This window comes from Triturus cristatus, chromosome 11, assembly GCF_964204655.1.
Source record: "Triturus cristatus chromosome 11, aTriCri1.1, whole genome shotgun sequence".
Taxonomy (NCBI): Eukaryota; Metazoa; Chordata; class Amphibia; order Caudata; family Salamandridae; genus Triturus; species Triturus cristatus.
In genome coordinates, this window is record NC_140594.1 from 530,159,026 (window position 1) to 530,180,827 (window position 21,802).

General features: G+C 43.2%; 1 protein-coding gene across 1 annotated transcript in view; it reads right to left on the reverse strand.

Moving 5' to 3' along the window:
- LOC146784520 (disintegrin and metalloproteinase domain-containing protein 9-like) overlaps positions 1-21,802 on the reverse strand; it is a 1,652,657-nt gene that overhangs the window by 1,149,838 nt on the left and 481,017 nt on the right. The window contains exons 8-9 of the mRNA XM_085632972.1: positions 17,834-17,905; positions 11,122-11,294 (exon numbers count right to left, since the gene is read on the reverse strand). Of these exons, the coding sequence (XP_085489098.1) occupies positions 11,122-11,294; positions 17,834-17,905 (245 nt within the window). The remainder of the gene's footprint in view (positions 1-11,121; positions 11,295-17,833; positions 17,906-21,802) is intronic.

Genomic DNA, 21,802 nt, shown 5'->3' on the forward strand with positions numbered 1-21,802 from the left:
CGTTGCTTAGGCAACGGTGTCGGTGGAGCCGCACGCGGCGCTGGAGAAGACACCAACGGCGTTGATGGAGGAGCCTCGACTTCGAACCTCGATGTCGAACGAATTCGAGGTGGAGCCGACTCAGAAGCTGAAGGAATCCGGGGAGCCGGAGTAGACGATCTCGGCGCCGGGAAATGCCAAGCCAGAGTCGACGGCAAAAACGGCAAGAAAGGAGCCTGGGGATAGAACTGAGGAACACCCAGGTTGAAAACCAAAGGACCCACGGGGTCTGAAGGCGCGCCAGATGGAGTCGAGGGTATGGTAAATAAACCAAACATCGCATTGAGAAAATGCGAAGAGTCAGCCCCAGGAGCAGGAAAAGGAGGATATGGATCTATACCTTCCCGTAGGGGAGTCACCTGAGGTCGCACTGGAGCCTGCAGGGCCGGGGATGGCGCCCGCTCAGGTGAAGCAACACGGCCTGGAGAGGACCCACCCGGCGCCGGCGACGTCGCTGGAGCCGGTGAATCTTGATGTAGCGAAGAAGCCTCTGAAAGCGGCGACGCCGCAGCCGGAGATGGTACTGGCATCACTTGAGGAGAAGGAGTTGGAGAGATAAAGTCCCTTCTCCGAGGTCGCTCAGCCGAAGTAGGCGACCTCGATCTCGAGACCCTGGCCTTTGTAGAACGATGACGAGAGGTATGTCTTCTCTTGGATTTCTTGCGCTTCTATGACCTCGAAGTGTGAGAAGACGAAGACTTTGCCCTCTTCCTACCTCTCTTCTCCTTCTTGGCTTTCGCCATAGACAACTTAGCTTCACATTCTTTAATCGCCTTCGTATTCATTTTCCTGCAGCTTCTGCATTCTTCGACGTAGTGGTCCAAAGATAAGTACTAAAGGCAGTCATCATGCGGGTCCGTAATCGACATGTGCCCGCCACACTCTGTAGGGTTTGAAACCGGTCTTCCTGGAAGTAGCCATTCTGAAACAATTTAAGAGATACAAAGTTTTCCACGATGAAAATGGAGAGCCATGAAAAAACCATTAAGCGTCGACGGCGCGGAAAAAAGGGAACTGACACTGACGTCAGAACGCTGACGAGGTCCTTTTGTGGCTCCGGTGATGTCATACGGTGCCGCGTACGGAGCCTGTCCATTGTGACGACCTTGTCGACATGGGAGAGCTAGGAAATAATTTTCCTGCGAAATGCTGGCGCAGGGGGTATTGAAAAGGTGAGGAAAAGGTGAGGAATCCACAGGCAGAAGTATCCATCAGAATTTGTTTTTCAAATTTCACAGCAGGAGTTGCGCTGGATCTGCGGCTTCCGGCCCCCCCCCCCCCCCACCCAAAAAAATACAATGCACGGTCTCCTTCGGGTGAGAAAGACCTCGGTGGCAAGTGGGCTAACATAAAATTATAGAAGGGGGCACACAGGGCCCCCCGACCTTGAGCATTTAAATGACCCGGGTGCCATCACCTCCCCAGGGCTTATGCTGTTTAATGAAGGCTGCCCATGGGGACGACCACTTCCCCGGGGCTATTTACTTATATTTCATTATTAATTCTATTTTTAAAATGTGAGGGGGGGACACGGTGCCCCCCTCCCAGGCTGTTCTCACCCCAGGGTCCCCACCTCCACGGGGGAGGCCTTCTACATCAAAGGAGGGGAGATGCTTGCACCCCTCCTCCTGGAGTCATAGATGGCATGCGGCCCGCCACCCCCCGCTTTGGTTTGATTTTGGAGGAGAGGGCTCCCAGGGCCAAAATCAGCAAGGGTAGAAAGAACCCCCGATATAAAAAAAATTAGAAATAAAAGGCTGGACTCCAGGGGATGAGGTTCCCAGGGCCAAAATCAACCCAGGGAGTGGAGTCACGTGGCCCCCTTCTCCCATTTAATTATGGCTGTATCCTGGAGGATGGGGTCTCTGGAGCCGAAATCGGCTCGGGGAGGGGAGCCATGTGGCTCCCCTACATCATCAAATGGTGCCTGGCCACTCACACAGACCCATTCACAGACCCATTCAGACACTCACACACTCAGTGACACACCCACTGAGACACTTGCACTCAATCACACACTCCTTTTAAAAGGTTACAGTTACGAAATAGAATTAAAAAAAAACTGATTTCACTGAAAAAAACAAAGGTTACAGGGAGGGTATAGTTAGGAAATAAAATGTTTAAAAAACTTAGAAATTGGAAATGCTTTCTGAGGGATTGTCTTTGATGGTTGCTACTGTGCTGTTCTATTCTGTGGACAACTGCGTATTTAACTGCTGTTCTGTACTGCTGATTGTTAAAAAAAAAACATAATAAAAACAAATTAAAAAAAAAAAACTTCGAAATTTACTGGAAAAAAACAAAGGTTACAGAGAAGTTTAGTTAGGCTCATATTTCACGTGTACAAAACCAGTGGAATTCAGCAGTTCTTATTAAGTGAGCTAATTATAACTTACGCCCTAGCAATGCACTGCTTATGACCGCACATATTAAATCACTCATGACATGGTCAGTGACATCACTCATGACATCTCAAATATCACTGATAACATCATCAACAGAAGCACTGACACACGCACTCATACTACAACACTACCTCACACACTGTCAGAATGCTGTGCTGTCATGATGCACGGGAGCAGAATGTCGCTAGGTCCCAATGCCCCGCCAAGGATTCACACAATGCGCAATACTTAATACACAGTGCCCTAAAACCTCAGGGGGAAAAGGGGATGGGACAGAGAAGAGACTGCCACACTCGTCTGATTCTTTCTTCTGGTTCAGACTCCTGCCACTCGTCTTCCTTCGGCAATCTTGTGCTGTGAAAAATAAATGTGATTAACCTTTAATCTTCCCTGCCTTCCTTCTACCCGTTTTAACTCCCACTGATCTAAAACCTACCCTGGAGTGGTGTGACCTTGGCTCCTCTTCTTATGTGTGATACTTGACTGCTTATTGCTGCAACTAAAGTAATAAGTGAGTTAGTCTCTTGCTCTAATCTTATTTTATTTCTCTATTATCTTGCCTCTCTTTTTAGATTCCTCACCTCAAGTATTACTGTTGCTGCTTCTAAGAAAAACTCAGGTAAGTGTTTTATCCGAAAACTAATCCTCCTTATTTTATTCTTGTATTTCTTCACTCCTCTTTCCTTTTCTCCTTCTTTCTGTCGAATTGATTCTGCTTCAAAATATATTTATATATACATGTAGTAGTTTAACTCTTTCTCTTTATATGCCTTCAATAGAACTGCTGGTTAATCTTTTCAAGGTTGAGTACTAATATTTTCTGGTGCTAGACTTGTGCTGACTCTAGCTCTCTTAACGAAAGAAATATTTACACAATGAGAGCTGCGCACGCCTATACTAGCACTGACTGACTTCTGCGCACGCTCTCTTCAGGAACACTAATTTCTTCTTGAATTGCCCAGAACAACTACAGGAACAGTCTTACTGTAAGTACGCTCTTGCTGTTGACCAAAACTTAAGTTCGTAGGTACAGGTTAACTTGAATATTCTCGAATTGTCTTCTGCTCGAATTCTCCAACGTCCGTCTCCCAACTTGAAACGGTGAAGTGCGCCACAGCGCGAGCTCAGCACCTGATCATTCCAGATTGCTGCCTCACGCTAGAGCGCGAACCTGTATTCCTAATTGTCGCTCGCTGGCGGCCATCTTTCAGTACCTTCAACATACGCCGTCCTAGCCCCACAGAGAGTCTCACTTTGCGTGGCGTTTTGGCGATCCTGACAGTACCCTCCCTCAAAGTGAAACCTCCCCGCTTGGGCTAGTCAGGGAATTTCTGGTGGAAGTCCTTAATCAATCTGGGAGCATGAACCTCTGATGACAACTCCCACGATCTTTCCTCGGGTCCATAACCTTTCCAATCTAACAAATAGTATAAATGCCCTTTACGAACTTTGGCATCTAAGATCTGTTTCACCTCAAACTCCTCTCATAGCTCACTCTGAACAGGCCTAGGTGGTTTACTCTTTCGCATTTCATTTGATGCCTTCTTCAATAAAGAGATATGAAATACCGGGTGCACTGGCAACCCCTTGGGTAGTTTTAGCTGATAATTTAGGGTACTTAACTTCTTTTCAATCAAATAAGGGCCTACAAAACGTGGTTGTAACTTCCTGTTTCCCTTGAGTCTTTAATGTTTTGTGTTTAGCCAAACTCTTTCTCCTACTTGGAATTCTGGTTCCTTTCTGCTTTTCTTATCTGCGTAATGCTTGTAATTTTCCTTAGCCTTAGATAAGTTTTTAACAGCTAAATCATGCACTCTCATCATGTGTTCTACCAGATCTGTGACTGCAGGTACGTCTGCCTCTCGAAAGTTTAAGGATTGATTAGGATGTCTTCCTATGTTTAAATAGAAGGGAGAGTATCCTGTGGATACATTTTTTGCGTTATTATGGGCAAACTCTGCTGCCCACAAATAATCTGGCCAGTCACCCTCTTGATCCAGCAAGCACAATCTAAGGTACTGTTCTAGTTCCTGATTAGTCCTCTCTGTTTGGCCATCTGATTCAGGATAACTAGTTGTGTACCTAGACTCAATATTCAGCCTCTTAGTAAAGGACCTCCAGAAATGGGAAAGGAATTGAGAGCCCCTGTCGGATATCAAAACCTTAGGTATGCCATGAGTCGAACTATGTTTTGACTAAATATGTGTGCTAATGTTTTGGCAGTAGGTATCCCTCTTAAAGGAATAAAATGGGCCATTTTTGAGAAGGCATCTACGCAAACTAGAAACGTATCAAACCCTTGACTGGAGGGTAATTCCACTATTAAATCTATAGTGACTGTGTGCCATGGGTATGGTGGGGTGGGCAGTGGTTGCGATAGGAGCTTGCCTCTCAGTTTTTCCCCTTGCGCAAGTCTCATATGTAGCTACATATTGTCGCACATCCTTAATCATATTTGGCCACCAAAAACGTCGCCTGATCAGATCCTCAGTCTTCATTATTCCTTTATGGCCAGCCAAAATGTTATCGTGACATTCCTTTAAGGCCTTTTGCTGCATCTCTTGTGTGGGCAGGTAGAGAGCTTGGTTATGATATAATAACCCTCCTCGAATTTCTCGTCCGGAATCTTCTTTCAACCAAGCCTTTATTTCCTCCTGAGTCATTGTTGCCTGATCTTCTTTGTCCGCAGACTCCTTCAAAACGACACTGATCACTCTTTCCGCAGGGATAATTTCCTGTTCTTGGATATCATCAGAAACTCCTTCGGTACCAACTCGTGATAAAGCGTCCGCTTTACCATTCTGTGAGCCTGGCCGGTAAGTTATGATAAAATCATATTCAGCGAAATATAAAGACCAACGCAATTGCCTCGGTGTCAAAGTCTTGGCTGATTTTAAGAATCTCAAATTTCGATGATCTGTATATACTGTGACCACATGTTTAGCACCCATCTGGTAATGTCTCCATTCCTTAAATGCGGCCTTAATGGCCAATAACTCTTTTTCAGTTATTGTATAATTGACTTCTGGTGAAGTCAGTTTTCTAGAGCGAAAGGCCACGGGATGCAATTGTCCTGTTGTTTTATGTCTCTGGGACAATACTCCTCCCACTGCCAAATTTGAGGCATCAGTCTCAACAAAGAATGGCTCCGAAGGATCCGGGTGAAGCAAAATGGGTGCTGTGGTGAAATCCTTTTTTAATTGGGTGAAGGCCTCCTCTGCTTCCTTGGTCCATTCAAACCTTGCTCCTTTTTTCAGTGATCTGGTTAGAGGGATTAATTTCTTGGAGAAATCTTGAATAAATCTCCGATAAAAGTTTGCAAAACCAATGAAGCTTTGAATTTCTTTCACAGATTTCGGAGACTCCCAATCTATCACTGCCTTAATCTTATTTTCATCCATAGTGATTCCGCTTGGGGAGAGTACAAACCCCAAAAACTCCACCGAAGAAACATTAAATGCACATTTCTCCAGTTTGACAAACAAACTATTTTCCCGTAACCTTTGTAGCACCATTTTAACATGCAATTGGTGTTCTTCCACCGTGTTCGAATAGATCAGGATTTCATCAATATACACGATCGCATTCCGATCAATGAACTCCTTCAGCACATCATTGATAAAATGCTGGAATGCTGCTGGGGCATTACATAAACCTTAAGGCATCACTTGATACTCAAAAAGTCCATGCTTGGTACGGAAGGCTGTCTTCTATTCATCACCCTCTCGAATTCTCACAAGGTGATATGCTCCCCTCAGATCCAATTTTGTGTAAACTTGCGCTCCTTTCACTTGATCCAAGAGGACTGAGATCAATGGCAGAGGATATCTGTTTTTAATAGTGATACGATTTATTGTCCTATAGTCTATGCAAGTTCTTAACTCTCCATTTTTCTTTGGATAAAAAAAAGTGGCGAAGATACCGGGGATTGTGACTGCCTGATGAATCCATTTTCAAGGTATTTTTGCAAATATTCCTTCAGGTGAGTATCTTCTCGTTCAGTTAAAGCATAAATTCTGCTGCAGGGAAGATTAGCGCCTGGTTCCAATTCTATCTTGCAGTCAAATTCTCTATGTGGGGTAGTTTTTCAGCTTCCTTCTAATCAAATACATCTCGAAATTCTGTATACTCTTCTGGCAACTCAGTTGTTGTAATTACACAGACTGTGGCTTCACCTTCACTTAAATGATACGCTGGTGACCTCATGTGATCACTCTGGCATTTCTTGTAGCAATTCTCCTTGCAATATTTTGAGTTCAAGGTAATTGTTCGGGCTTCCCAATCTATAGCAGGATTGTGTTCTGTGAGCCATGGCAAACCCAATATCAATTGGAACTGTGGTGCATCAATTAGATTGAATTGTAAAGCTTCACAATGTTCTTCCTCAGATTCCATCTCTACTAACTCAGTATGGCTCACAATGGGCCCAGAAGATAGATTTGTGCCATCGACAGCACGGACGGCCTCACTTCGATCCTTCTTAATCGCTCTTAACCCAATTCTTTCTGCAAACTTCATGTCGCAAAAGTTTCCCGTAGCTCCGGAATCCACCATTACCGCTACTTGAGTTAATTTTCTCTCTCAGAATTGTAAGGTCATCTGAATCACTAAATGCGGAGAGGCGGATTGTAAGGTATTTGCCAAGGTATGTCTTTCGGGAGCTGTTTCTACTTTTGCAACCACCAGTCCAACTCCATTCACTGGTGGTGCTGCGCGTTTTCCGCCGGTGATTGCCGAGGTTTCTTCGGACAATTCCGAACAAAATGCCCGCTGCCGCCACAGTAGAGACATTGCTTGTTTATTCTCCGGCTTTCTTTTTCCTCTTTTGAAAGGGGGCCTCGTATTGTCCCAATTTGCATTGGTTCTCCTCCACGGGCTGTATCATTTTCCTTAACACCTTCTACTCTGACTCGATCAAATCGTGGAACAGTTGGTCGAAACTCTCTCTTCTTCTCACCTCTTCTCTCGCTTTGTCGAAAATCGATCTCTAGTACCAAATCAACTAATGCAGAGATCTCTGAGGGTCTGTTTGGCACTTGTGCCAAGGCGTCCTTTAAATCTTCTTTTAACCCTCGGTAGAACACGGCGGCTCTCTTATTTTCTGGCCACTCCGTTTCCACCACCAGTTTGTTGAACTGGGCCAAATAAGAAATTAAATCTCGATTGCCCTGTCGAAGCTCCAATAACTCATTGTCTGAGGCTTGCGTAGCCCTTCGCCTGTCAAAGATCCGTAGAAACTCTTTCTTGAATTCATCAAGGTTATACAGGATGGGATCATTTCTTGTCACTAAAGGCAAGGACCAGGACGCTGCGTCTCCACTCAAATATGATAGGATAAATGCCACTCGAGACTGCGCATCAGGGAAAACTGCTGGGCGACACAAAGTGTAAGGTACACTGCGTAAGGAAAACCTGCGCCTTCTGTGGGTCTCCATTAAAGCGCTCGGGAGGGGCTAACGGAATCACAGGTGATAAAGAATGAATTACTTGAGTAGTAATTTTTGGCTGAGGAACAGATGCTTCACCAGATACCCCTTCCTGAGAGGCCGAAAACCTTAAACTGGGTCCTGACACTAAACTACTCATCTTTACAGTCAGATCTGCAGTTTCTCTCTTAAGCTCCCTATTTTCTTCCCTGACTGAGATTAATTCTCTTTGTATACCTTCCAATATTTCACTTAACTTTTTAAAATCTAAACCTTCTGCCATTCTGCTCAGGTGCTAGTTTAAACGTGGGCACTTAACTCTATCAGAATGCTGTGCTGTCACGATGCACGGGAGCAGAATGTCGCTAGGTCCCAATGCCCCTCCAAGGTTTCACACAATGCGCAATACTTAATACACAGTGCCCTAAAACCTCAGGGGGGAAAGGGGATGGGACTGAGAAGAGATGGCCACACTCGTCTGATTCTTTCTTCTGGTTCAGACTCTGCCACTCGTCTTCCTTCGGCAATCTTGTGCTGTGAAAAATAAATGTGATTAACCTTTAACCTTCCCTGCCTTCCTTCTACCCGTTTTAACTCCCACTGATCTAAAACCTACCCTGGAGTGGTGTGACCTTGGCTCCTCTTCTTATGTGTGATACTTGACTGCTTATTGCTGCAACTAAAGTAATAAGTGAGTTAGTCTCTTGCTCTAATCTTATTTTAATTCTCTTTATTATCTTGCCTCTCTTTTTAGATTCCTCACCTCAAGTATTACTGTTGCTGCTTCTAAGAAAAACTCAGGCAAGTGTTTTATCCGAAAACTAATCCTCCTTATTTTATTCTTGTATTTCTTCACTCTTCTTTCCTTTTCTCCTTCTTTCTGTCGAATTGATTCTGCTTCAAAATATATTTATATATACATGTAGTAGTTTAACTCTCTCTTTATATGCCTTCAATAGAACTGCTGGTTAATCTTTTCAAGGTTGAGTACTAATATTTTCTGGTGCTAGACTTGTGCTGACAATGAGAGCTGCGCACGCCTATACTAGCACTGACTGACTTCTGCGCACGCTCTCTTCAGGAACACTAATTTCTTCTTGAATTGCCCAGAACAACTACAGGAACAGTCTTACTGTAAGTACGCTCTTGCTGTTGACTGAAACTTAAGTTCGTAGGTACAGGTTAACTTGAATATTCTCGAATTGTCTTCTGCTCAAATTCTCCAACGTCCGTCTCCCAACTTGAAACGGTGAAGTGCGCCACAGCGCGAGCTCAGCACCTGGACATTCCAGATTGCTGCCTCACGCTGGAGCGCGAACCTGTATTCCTAATTGTCGCTCGCTGGCGGCCATCTTTCAGTACCTTCAACATACGCCGTCCTAGCCCCACAGAGTGTCTCACTTTGCGTGGTGTTTTGGCGATCCTGACACACACACACCCACACAACCACTCACATACCCATTCACAGACCAATACAAGTACTCACACAACCACTCACTCATCCATAGAGCCACTCAGACAACCACTCACTCATAGAGGCACTCACACAACCACTCACTCACCCATAAAGCTACTCCTACAACCAGTCACTTACCAATACAGCCACTAACAGAGCCACACACTCACCCTTACAGCTACTCACACACCCACTTATTGACCGATACAGCCTCTCATACTACCCCTCACTCACCCATACAGCCTCTCAACACAGCCACTCACTCACCCATACTGCCGCTTACATACCCATTCACACATCCATTAAGGAGCACTCACAGATCCACTCACTCACCCATACATCTAATCACACAGACACTTGCTCTACAATACAGCCAGTCACACACCAACTTACATAACCATCACCCACTCAAACAGCCACTCACTCACCCATACAGCCAGACACACCCACTCACCAATAGTCACTCACACAGCCACTCACTCACCCACACAGCTACTCACACACCTACTTATACACCCATACAGCCACTCAGACACCCACTTACACATGGATACACAGTCACACACCCACTCACATAAAATACGTTTCAAATATTATCACTCATTAGTAATACAGAAAGTATACTATTGTAACTTTTGTAGTACCTTAGTATATATTTTTAACACTCAAACTTTGAGAAAACAGTCAATATCACTGGATGATGTCATCAGTGATGTCATTTGAGATGTCACTGACTATGTAATGCATGATGTAATATGAGAGGTCGTAAGTGCATTGCGGGTGACTAAGTTATAGTTCGCTCAGGTAACTATAACTGCTGATTATATACACACATTTAATGAAAAAACACAGCTAAAGTTAGGTTATGGTTTAGCGAATATAAACTTACAAAATCCCTTAAGTTCAGTAGTTCAGGTATGCAACACATACAACGGACACTATAACTGACATCACGCTTTTCTCTAGCTAGGAAGTCATTTTTTCCATCCTGTACCACTGGCAAATGGGTGTACAAACCATGGTGGAGAAGTAAATTATGGTGTTCATAGAATAAGGTGTGTTGGGCCTACCCCGGGGATGCAGTGCGGGTACTTGGACATCCCCAGTTGATTTTCCATACTGTGGAAGATGACTGTTGTCTTTCCCTAGAAACTATGGACATTTACTGTTGTTGTATTTGTATAGCACTTCATAGATTCCAAACCTAAGTGACTAAATGATGCGAACAAAAGAGTAACGTTGTATGACTGGTAGACACATTTGAATCATAACTAAATGAATACATAACATATGATCAGAAGTAATCAACAAATGTGTATATATATATCATTGTATTTTGGTTGATATGGACTTGTTTGCAATTTTATCAATATTATCTTTTACTGTGCTGAATAATTATATGAATAACATATGGACAGGAAGAGTAGCTAAAGAGCAGACCTTGCAAATGGTAATTTTCTGTGGAAATCTAATGCTTTGGGGCAAGTTTTTGGCAAAGTAGGTAGGCTGTGTGTGGCAAATTGGGTATGTGTTTCGTCAAAATGTAAACATACCTAATAACAAGCAACATTGCAAAAATGTCAAAATAATATGCAATTTGGAAACCATAACCTTAAAATCCTCTATGCCTACTACCTTCAAAATACCAAATGTAACAAGTCATCGAATATCATTGAGGAGAATAGGGTAAACGTACGTTTTAAAATACTGCACAATATTATACAGACACCTTTGAACAGGAGACATGTCATTCATAAAAATTACAAGAGTACATGAAAAATACGAGTACACTTACGAAAGCAGCAATGGAATATCATAGGGTCGCCGCTTGACAGCATTTCTTTTTGAGTAACTTATAAACCTGTCTAATTTCTCAGTTATAGTTCCATTCGACATGTCAATTGGATTTGATTCTGTCCAGATATCTAATGATACCATAAATATGCGAATATTTAAAGAAGCAAATCTCTAAAACAAAAGATACACATTAAACATGTATTTGATGTACGATTTTTGATACAGAATATATTGCTATGCATTCTAATAATACAGTGTTTTCATTGTATTAACATACTTCAACAATAGATGTTTTTGAAATTTAGGAAGAGTGGCAATGTAATGGTTCCGTACACTTCCAGTACATAAATCCTACGGAACTGCTGCAGCTGTGTTCTTATTCACAAATTGGTGGTGTGTATGCCTGTTGCATTAAGGCTTTAACCCCATAGACCACCAATTCTCAATCCAGCTTTATTTATTAGGGTTTCCCCCACGTTAATTTTTTTTCTTGTTCTATTGTGAAGTAGCACCTTAAGCATAAATGTTTTGAGTCTGCCTTCAATGTTCCTCCCTGTCTCACATCCTACCTCACACCGTACTTTTTAGATCTGCTTTCCCCCATTTCATACCTTTCACTTTTTCTCTGCCTTACCTTCAAGACTTCATCTCTTCACAATATTTTTCTCTACTCTCGCTATTCGCCTTCTGCCTCCAGCCCCTCGGCTGTTGTTTTTGTCCACTCTTCCTAACTCTCATTCTTCCACTCTCCCTGTCCTTGTTCTGACTAACCTCTTTTCTCCCTCGTTCTCACTTGTCTTGCAATGTCTTCGACTTGATTGTCAAGCTATCCATTATTCTGTTTGTCAATTGCCAAATTCGTTTGCCGATTCTTTTTATGCTTTTTTTCTTAATAGCTCTCCTCCTTTCGCTAACCATGTCCTAAACTATGCATTACCACTTCCTTTACTCTACTTCCTCGTTCGTCTTTATGCTTCCGTCCATCTTCTTTTCCCTTTAGTTTTCTCAGGCTCCATCTCCCTTTTCTTGCAATGCTCATTGTCTTCCATTGCCTCTCCTATGTAATCCCCTGATGCTCTCCTCTTTCAGAAGTACAAGGAAGACACTGAGATATTACTGAATGGACATTTGTAAAAAGATGAAAAAGAGAAAGATTGAATGAGGTTAATTTATTATTTAGTAGTTAATGACTCTCAGCAGTCACTTCTCGACTCTTTTTCTTTGCTGCCACCAGTCTCTGCAGGTTCTGGTTTCAGTTCTGAAGGATTTCCAGCCAAAGCAAGACTTTTTTAACTTAAAAATAGTCGGAGAACGGTCAGTCAGGGTCTGAGGATCTTGGGTGCTAGGCGGAGAATTGCTCATCGGAAAATCTGTATGGTCCTATGGATAGATAAATGGACAATGCAAAGTGCACTGAAGAAAACCTTTTCTTGCCGAAAGCACGAGAAAGGCTTGAAGAACAGAGGCAATGTGAACATGATTTTATGCTTTGTTTATTTGTAAAAGACTCACAATTGATGGATGGAATGCAGAACAAATCAAAACATTCACCACCAGTCAAGAGATCGTGGTTAAATCTATCATTCTTTTGCTCACCATGCCAACCCAGATTAGACATGGCCATGTGCAAATCAGGGTTGACCCTGTGCCTCATGGGAACTGTCCAGCCTGAACTGCCAAGCCAGATCCTCCCTGGACTGAAAACAAGCATCCTAGGACCGGTTTCGGGGTTTCACCCCTCATCAGCCACGATAGATTGAATCCAGTGGCACAGTGAGGCCAGGACCCGGGTGTGGGCATACCTAGTGCGCTTAGGGCAAGTAAGCAAAAAACAAAATTGATGGACAGAATGCAGAACAAATCTAAACATTCACCCCCAGTCAAGAGAGTTGGCTTAAATCCATCATTCCTTTGCTCACCATGCCACCCCAGATTAGACCTGGACATATACAAATCAGTATTGACCCTGTGCCTCATGGGAACAGTCCAGCCCGAACTGCCAAGCCAGGTTCTCTCAGGACCAGAAACGAGCATCCTAGGACCGGTTTCAGGGATTCACCCCATATCAGCTAGTATAGCTTGAATCCAGGGGCACAGTGAGCCAGGGACCCACGTCTGGGCATACCCAGTGAACTTAGGGCGAGAAAGCAAAAGACACACAATTGATGGACGGAATGCAGAACAAATCAAAACCTTCACCCCCAGTCAAGAGATCTGGGTTAAATCCATCATTCTTTTGCTCATCATGCCACCCCAGATTAGACTTGGCCATTTGCAAATCAGTCTTGACCCTGTGCCTCATGGGAACAGTCTAGCCCGAACTGCCAAGCCAGGTCTTCCCTGAACTGGAAACAAGCATCCTGGAACCGGTTTCTGGGTAACACCCTTCATCAGCCAGGATAGCTTGAATTCAGTGGCAAAGTGAGCAAGGGACCAAAGTCTAAGCATACCCTGCCAACTTAGGGCGAACAAAGCAAACACAAGAAGATGATGGCCGGAGCGTTGAAACTTTTCAGACACTCACCCGCAGTCACATATCTGAGTTGAATCCATCATCATTCTTTAGCTGACTTCACCACCTCAGTTCAGACTCCGCTATATGCAAATCAGTCTTCACCCTGTGCCTCATGGGAACAGTCTAGCCCGAACTGTCAAGCAAGGTCCTCCCTGGACCAGAAACAAGCATCTTCGGACCGGTTTCAGGGTTTCACCCCTCATGAGCCTGATTTGCATATAGCTGTGTCTGTACTGCGGTGTAAAAGATATATAATATTCAATAGCACAATGGCAGTTTTCTTGGGTACAATGATGTCAAAGAGAGAAAAAAAACACATATAACAAGACCAGTCAGAATACAAACTTATTTATATCAATGCATCTTCAAATTAATCAAAGCAAGTGCGAAGTGTCCTAAGTGAACGAAGAACCTACATATCAATTAGTGACAGTTTTGTGACATACAAATAGGTTTCAAGAATACAAAAAGCGTCCATTAAAGGAGTATACAATAATTAATCACAGCCTTCTAGTGCATTGGTAGGGGCTGGGGAATGGTTAGCTTTAGGATTTTAGGATGCATTGATATAAATAGTTCGTAATCTGACTGGTCTGTTTTTTCTCTCTTTAACATTACTGTACCCAAGAAAATTGCCATTGTGCTATTGAATATTATATATCTTTTACATTGTCCACAGGAACCACTGTTCCTTGTTACATAGTAGATACCCTGGTTCCTTGTGAGTAGGGTGGCCCTTGTTTCCAACTAGAGTACTCAGGGGCCTGCTGTGTGACAAGAGCTGGTGCCTGCCTTCATGGGGTGATAGCATATCTTCTACATTTTTGCCCTGATGGAAGAATCTCTTCCTCTGAACTGAAGCACCTAGAAGCTACCCTGCTTGCTGATAAAGAGAGGGAGCCTGCAAAGAGCACCAGATGCTGCTTGACCCCCTCAGCTGTGTTTGAGTCCACCAGAAGAAAAAAAGACCACAGATAGTGATATTGTGTCCTGTGGAGCGCGGGTGCAGTCTCTATGTGGTAAGCAGTTCCCAGTAGGAATTGCGGACAGCAATTGCTGCCACTGTTTGAAATAATCTTATCTAAGGTAGACTGGCCCCTGCAACTATGAAGTGTACCTGAGGTGGACTGTGCCATTGCAACTATGACCTGGCCCCAAGGCAGGATGTGGTGCTTCAACTAGGAACTGTGCCGGAGGCAGACTGTGCTGCTGTAACTATAAACTGTGACCAAAGCAGACTGTACTAGTACAAACTGTGCCTGAGGCGAGTTGTACTGTTACTTAAAGACTGCATCCCAAGTGGACCATGCAGCTTTCAAGAACTGAGGCCAAAGTAACCTTCTGCTCCAGCTGAAGACTCAGATGTGGCTGTCCTCAAGCTGTGACTGTTGACCCTCGGCAGCCCAACCTCTACACCTCACCTAAGACCCAGTAGTGGTTCACTGCAGACTAGAGACTTTTGCAGTCAACAGCAGTAGCTGCCCGCCTGTGAGGAAGTCTGACTCCGCTGTTGTATGCGCTGTCTCTCTGGTGGATTGCAGGCCGTACCTCTATGAGTGTATCTTTCCAGGAGGTGGAGTAAAGAGAAACGTATGTTGCAAGTCCCTGCAGGTCTCCAGGAAGAGTTCTCTGATGACTGTGCTGTGGCTAGACTATGTTGAAAAGCGGACACGTTGAATGACTGAGCATTACAAATTGAACTAAAAGGTAATCTGCACCTGAGCAATGTTATATACCCAAGAGATATGCTCAACACCAAGAGAGGATCTTGCAAAGAATTACCAAAGGGTGGGGACAAGCGGGAGAAGCAATACTACACTACCTCGCGGAGAAGCGTCGGACTGCTCACGATCACTACCACGCAAGTGCTGAAGGGGTTGGACTGGACCCAAGTTTACAGAGCAATAGTAGGATAGACCCCAGAAGAACAGTGGCAAACAAAGTCTATCACCACAGCTGGCTGAAGTAGTCCCTCTCTGCCCTCTGGCCCCAGAATGGCATTTGACAACATATATGGAACCTGCTAGCCCTTTTCAGGAAGTTACATGGCTCTTGAACTCTTAGGTCCCTGAATTTTGTTTAGCAAAGATTGTCTTTGAGGTTCCTTGATCTTCTGAAACCCAACAGTGGCCTGTATTTGACAGGATCTTGTAAGGTAGATCCTAGCAGTAAGGAGATTACGGTGTTTTGTAGTGCTTTTCTGACATTATGATTATGAATAAATGGCTCTTATATAGCACTCGGCTACTCAAAGAGTGTATCGGTCCTTGGCATTCAGAGATGGACAAAGAGTGGCATGGGGCTCATATATCCTCTATTCTATATAGTTTGAATGAATAAGTTTGTAGCTATTTCTTGAACCTAGTTTCCTCAGTGATACATTTTAAAAGAACATGAATCTGATGGAACATGCTTGCCGCCTTGACCATGAAGGAGGATCCCCCCCTCTCTGGTTTTAAAAGCGGGGGTCTATTAGTAAGCCAGCGTTACCGGAGCGCAGTGACCTCCCTGGTTTGCATTCCTTGATCCTCTCATTCAAGTAGGCGGGACAATTGTTGAAGAGGGCTTGATGGGTCAGAGTCAGAGTTTTGAACATGGTGCACTTGCGGACTGGTAACCAATGTAGCTTTTCTCGGAGCAGAGATACTGAAGATTACACCTTTGTAGTATTGTACGATGAATCTAAAAAATTATTTGTGTGTGTTCAGTTTTTCGTTTGGTTCCCAGAAATCTATTTTTGCTTGTAATCGTGACCTTTTGAGCTGTTTGAGTTTATGCCTTTTATAGCCTCTGTTGGTGAGCTGTTCTATCTGTTCACTTATTGTTTGTGTGCCTTACTTATCATCACTGCAGTTGAGTTTAATGTCCATCATCTCACGTTTTGGTATGTTGTTAAATGTAAATTTAAGAGGACAGCTGTTTGCTTTCAGGATCAACTTTATTGCTAATGTCTCTCCCTGCAAGGATGTCTTCGATATGTTTTTGTCAGTATAATGTTAGGTTCACCAACTCCACCTTGGTTTGTGATATACAATAAGTCAATATCATTTTACAATAATGTAGGTTCATGTGGTCAATGCATCTCTGTAGCAGGGATGGGTCAATATATAGATATTATTTGTATTCCTGTGTCAAAAATATTTTTGCACATCAGTAATCAGGTCTACATTTCAGTTCCTGATGTATGCCTTCAGACAGACGTGATGACATATTTGTTTCTAAGAGCTTTCATCATTCATTTCTAGTCGTGCTTCTGTAAGGTAATCATTTGTCTTTAGGAGTGCAATGTTTCCACTTCTGTGTGCTTCCTTTATCACTATTGTTGGGTTGGTACGAAAATTTTAGATCACTTTGATTCTGCTTTGGTGCGGTCTACATAAATCTTTTCGACTTATTGTAGTTGACATAATTCTGTTTCAAGTTCTTTTACCATTATTTTACAGAATGCATTAAACTGCTTAGTGGTGAGATCAGTGTAAACGTAGAACTAGATTTGAGGTTACTTTTCATGGGATATGACTTGTCTATCCCAAGTTCTTCTGCCATATCACCTACTTGTGTTTTGTCATATTCTGAGTGACAGGTAATAGAAATAGGTCTTCTAGGTCCCCTTAAGGTAATATTTGGTGGTAGATGGGAATGTGATTTGAAATAGGTTTATCTTTAAAGAAGAAGTAGGTTTCTAGTCCTTTTTTGCTGTTTACTCAAGTTTGATTTGTTCAGATGGCATGTGCATAGGGGGGGGGGGTCTTTATTGACACTAAAATATCACTTCTGTCAGTCACATCAGCTGGGTCCCGTGGACAAAGCTGCTGTGAGTAACCTGGTGACCATTTGTAGGATACAGAAAATCTGCCAGATCTACCCTGACCCCGGAGGATATTTTAAACGATGATGAAACTACAAGAAGATAGAGGGTCCACCTAATTGTCATTTTCTTTTTTTTTTTTACCAAAGGTGAGTAACTTATCTGCTGAATATTTAAAACTGTAAAATATAGAAGTCGATATACTGAGTCACGTTTTAGCTCACCTTTGCCAAGAAGGTCCAAGTAGGCAAGTAACTGATAGAAAGATTGTAATTCTCTGTACATGGTGAAACGTATGTCAGAAAAACTATATTCACACTGGGGTTACACCAGATCTAGCTGTCATCAACAAGTCTTAAGTAAAGGTTAAAAAACACAATAACTTACAGTATTGAGTAAGCTGATCATTTTCAACATATTCTCATTTACAGCAGCTACACTTGCGCTGTAACTGTCAAACTATAATAAAAAGTAACAGTGATATTTTAGATAGCAGATTGGAAAATATCTGATACATTCATTCATCTGTTATTACATCTCTGAAGTTTACATACAAATATATATGAAAAACCATAATGAATAGAGAACTTGACAAAAAAAAGCAATACAGAATCATCAGTCTTACATACTATCACCAGAAGTACCAAAAAAGCAAATGTTCAGTACTTTCTGAAAGTAGTCTTGCGTATTTCTGTATTAAAATACGATTTTGTTCTCTATAAAGTCAGAAGTATAAATTAGGTTCTAATTATCTTCGTTGGTGCCCCTCAAGGACACCAATACCGTTCTGCTCGATGAGCGTTCAGGTACTTCTGTCTCATTTCCTCTGTCTTCTCAAAGTAGCATTAACCCTACCATATCTATTATTTTTCTAACAGAATTCCCTTCCTTAACATTTTCATCCTCTTGCTGCTTCCATTTTGACCTAACATATAGCCCTCCAACTTCGAGGATTTTACATGAGGAGATTTAGTGTGAAGTAAGAACAGAGTTTGGCTGCCTCCTGGAATCATATTGAGGGCAAACAATGCTACTGCAGCCCAGGCTGTAAAACAAACTGTACCTTATAAGCTCATAAAAGATCAGAAAGATTCGAGTAACATGCAGCTTTATGCCTTTTAATTTTACATACGTAATGTCTGGACGACGTATGGAATGGTTAGTATGCAATATGCATTCTAGCTCTAATTTGGTTCTTGCGCAACATAGCGATTCTACACTAGTTTAAATACAATCTTGTCATAGACAAATATTCATCTTAAAAGCTTCTGATATTATATTCCCTGCAACCACTAACTGGCCCAGTATTGATAAACAGTCAATATCCTCTTTGTGTGTGTTTGTTTACTTTGTTCCACACCATGCGTATCTTTAAGAAAATAGTTTTCACCTGATGGAGCCCGACTAGGGCTGGAGCCATGGGGTGGGGTGGGGGGGGGGTTGTGGGGGGGGGAGGGAGCGTAGGTGGTGTGGTTGCCCAGCGCTCCGATGTTAATATGTTAAGATCTCCAATTATGAAGGACATATTCATGGAAGAGTTATTCGAAGTTCATTGGTTTCAATCCACACCAACCGAGAATATTTATTTATTTATAAAGTTTTATATAGCGCGAACATGATCCCGAAGGATAACGGAGTGCTTTACAATTTGAGGGAGAGGAAGGTAAAAGTTGCAGTACAATCATCAAAGGGATACCAACATCACCCAACAACTCCAGATCCCTGCATTAACTGTCGCCCTGGAATCTCTTCTCTGAGGCATTCCAGGATGACAGGTTCTCGCATGGAATGGTTAAAATGTCATCTAGTCTAGCACAGATGACATTCAGTCCTAGTATATTATAAGGTAAAATATTTAAGCAGGCAGCATGGATAAGTCAAATCAAATTAAACCAGCTTTATTCAGTTAGTAAAAAATACAACCATAAGAGCATCCTAAAACAAGAAAAACTTTTTTCACATTTCATCAGGAGAGAATAAAGTAAAGTGCATTTGAGTTCAAACAGTAAATCCATTAATTTCATTTTGCATAAAGTGTATTGTGCATAATATACAGTCAAGAACAGATCTTCAATTTGCAATGTGCAAAACAAAGGCATTTTCCCCTTTAGTTACAACAGAAAAAAGTAATGTGCATTTAGGGTTCCAGCATCAAAACCATTAAAAACATTTTACCTAATGTGCCATGTACAAAGTATGCAGCGGGAAACAATACTTATGCCCTGTCCATCAGTTGTTAATGTAAAGACATATCTTCTTCATATATCAGGGCCTCGAGATGTGAATTATTTTTTCTTATTGGAAATGCCTTCTGGATATACAACACCACTGGTTGCATTTTTCTATTATATACTCAAAAAGGGGCTGCCCACAGAAATACAAATTGAATTGGACAGCATAGTAGGGTTAGACACCAAACCCTGGCAGGAGATACAGGCCCACATATATTACATTATTACAGAAAGAAACAGGAAATGGACAGGAATTAACATGAGCAAGTCCAGAAAGACACCACAAAGTTGGTCCAACACAAATTGAAAAAGACCCACGTTGGCAGCAAACGTACAAATGGTACCTGTCTTGAAGGGGTCTCCACTGCAGAACCCCAGAGGGTTTCAACCCAGTAAACAGCAGAGGTCAGAGAGGCTGGCAACAGCCGGACATCCGAAAATATTATTATTGCCACCGATTGGTCAATATGACCGACCAATGTCGCTTAAAAGCATATCACGTACAGAGATCAATAAATCTGGGCCAGTCCTCACAAAATTCCTATCCTCAAAGCTAAGCTAAATTGAATGCACCTTACGCTTAGCTTCAGGGAGGTCAGACAGCTACTGCCCCACCGAAGCAGGGAGCAGGTGCTGGTCAAATCTGTGGCAACAGCAGAAACAATCAGGGACGCCTGCCCAACAAGGACCATAGCAGGGAGGGTAACTGTCTGGGGAGGCAATACCTTCCCACAAATCCACCGATGCAGTAAGTTCAAACCCCCAAAGCAAAACACCCACTTTATGCTAACTTCAAAACTCAGTTCAGAAACAAAGACTAGTGAGACAACATTAGGAATTCAAGCCTTTGCTTACGTTTGGGAAACTCAGGGCTGCTGTACATTTTGTCAATTAGAAACCTGCACTAGAGTCCCCTATTCGTGTGCCTGCAGGAGTCTAGGCCCCATTCAGCTGCTGATCCCCCAGGTCAGGGTTGTCTAGACACACCCCAGAGGGGGGCAGTGTGATGAAGTGGCAGAGTGGCTCCCCATCCAGTGTATAAAAGCAGGTAACCAAGTCCCCTCACCCAAGTCCAATTGGGATGGGTTCCAATAACCAGATCAAAAGGACCCCACTCTCTGGCCTCCAGCACAGAACCAAAATTCCCTCCTGGTGTGTGGTCCCATCCGCAACCAGCAGCCTCCAGATCAATGGAGCCCCCCTTTTAGTTTCAACATGAAGTAATGTTCCAGTGTCGGAAGTCAGGATCACTGCACATTTGGGACGATCAAGACCCCATGACGTCCATTGCACACACATACACTCCAACCGATCGCAAAGCCCTGCATGGCGCTAAGTCAGTAGGAAAGTTCACCAGAACATTCGGTCGTCCCTGTCTAGTACCTCTATCGAGCGAATTTCGACGAGTTCTGGCCTTGCACCTGACTCCCCATTCAGCACCATTCTACCTCCTCCTTTCCCTCAAAGTATTTTAAACATCCACAGCCTGGTTGTTGGCTCATGCCCCTCCAAACAAACTAATGTAGCATGTTGCTGGCTAGAAGTTGCTGGCCCTAACCATAGACAGCTGGCCTAAATATCCTGGATAAGAAAGACGTAGTCAGAGGGAGTGGGAGGTGACAGGATGGAGAGAGTCCACAAAAATCGATCACAGCTCCGTGTGAGGTACTCAGAAATATGCTGACCACTATATCCGGCCTAATGAACAGCTGTCAAACAAGATTTTACACACACTGTCTGGGGAATCAAGTAAACCCAATTTCAGACACCGCCACATCAGAAATATAGGGGGGCCGCAGGACAGCTCTTCGACTGCCTCCGGCACACAATAGAAACAAGGAAATCACATGAAAACCACGGGAAATGCCCAAAATACCAGTAAAAAGAAGCCCAAAAGGTAACCTCTAGATAAAAGGGCATAGTAAAGACACCTGCCGCCGTTGGGGGTGGGGGGGCGCAGGGGGAGGTTCCAGTGCTCTCCGCTTGCTAGGACTGAAGGGCTATACATCTGACCTCGGAACAAGTTGCAATCGGCAACAACACCTAACTCTGGCACGCTCCCTCTTAACACTTAGCCCGCGCATGTGTAGGTCAAAAGGCAACCCCTGCATACACTCACAGAGGA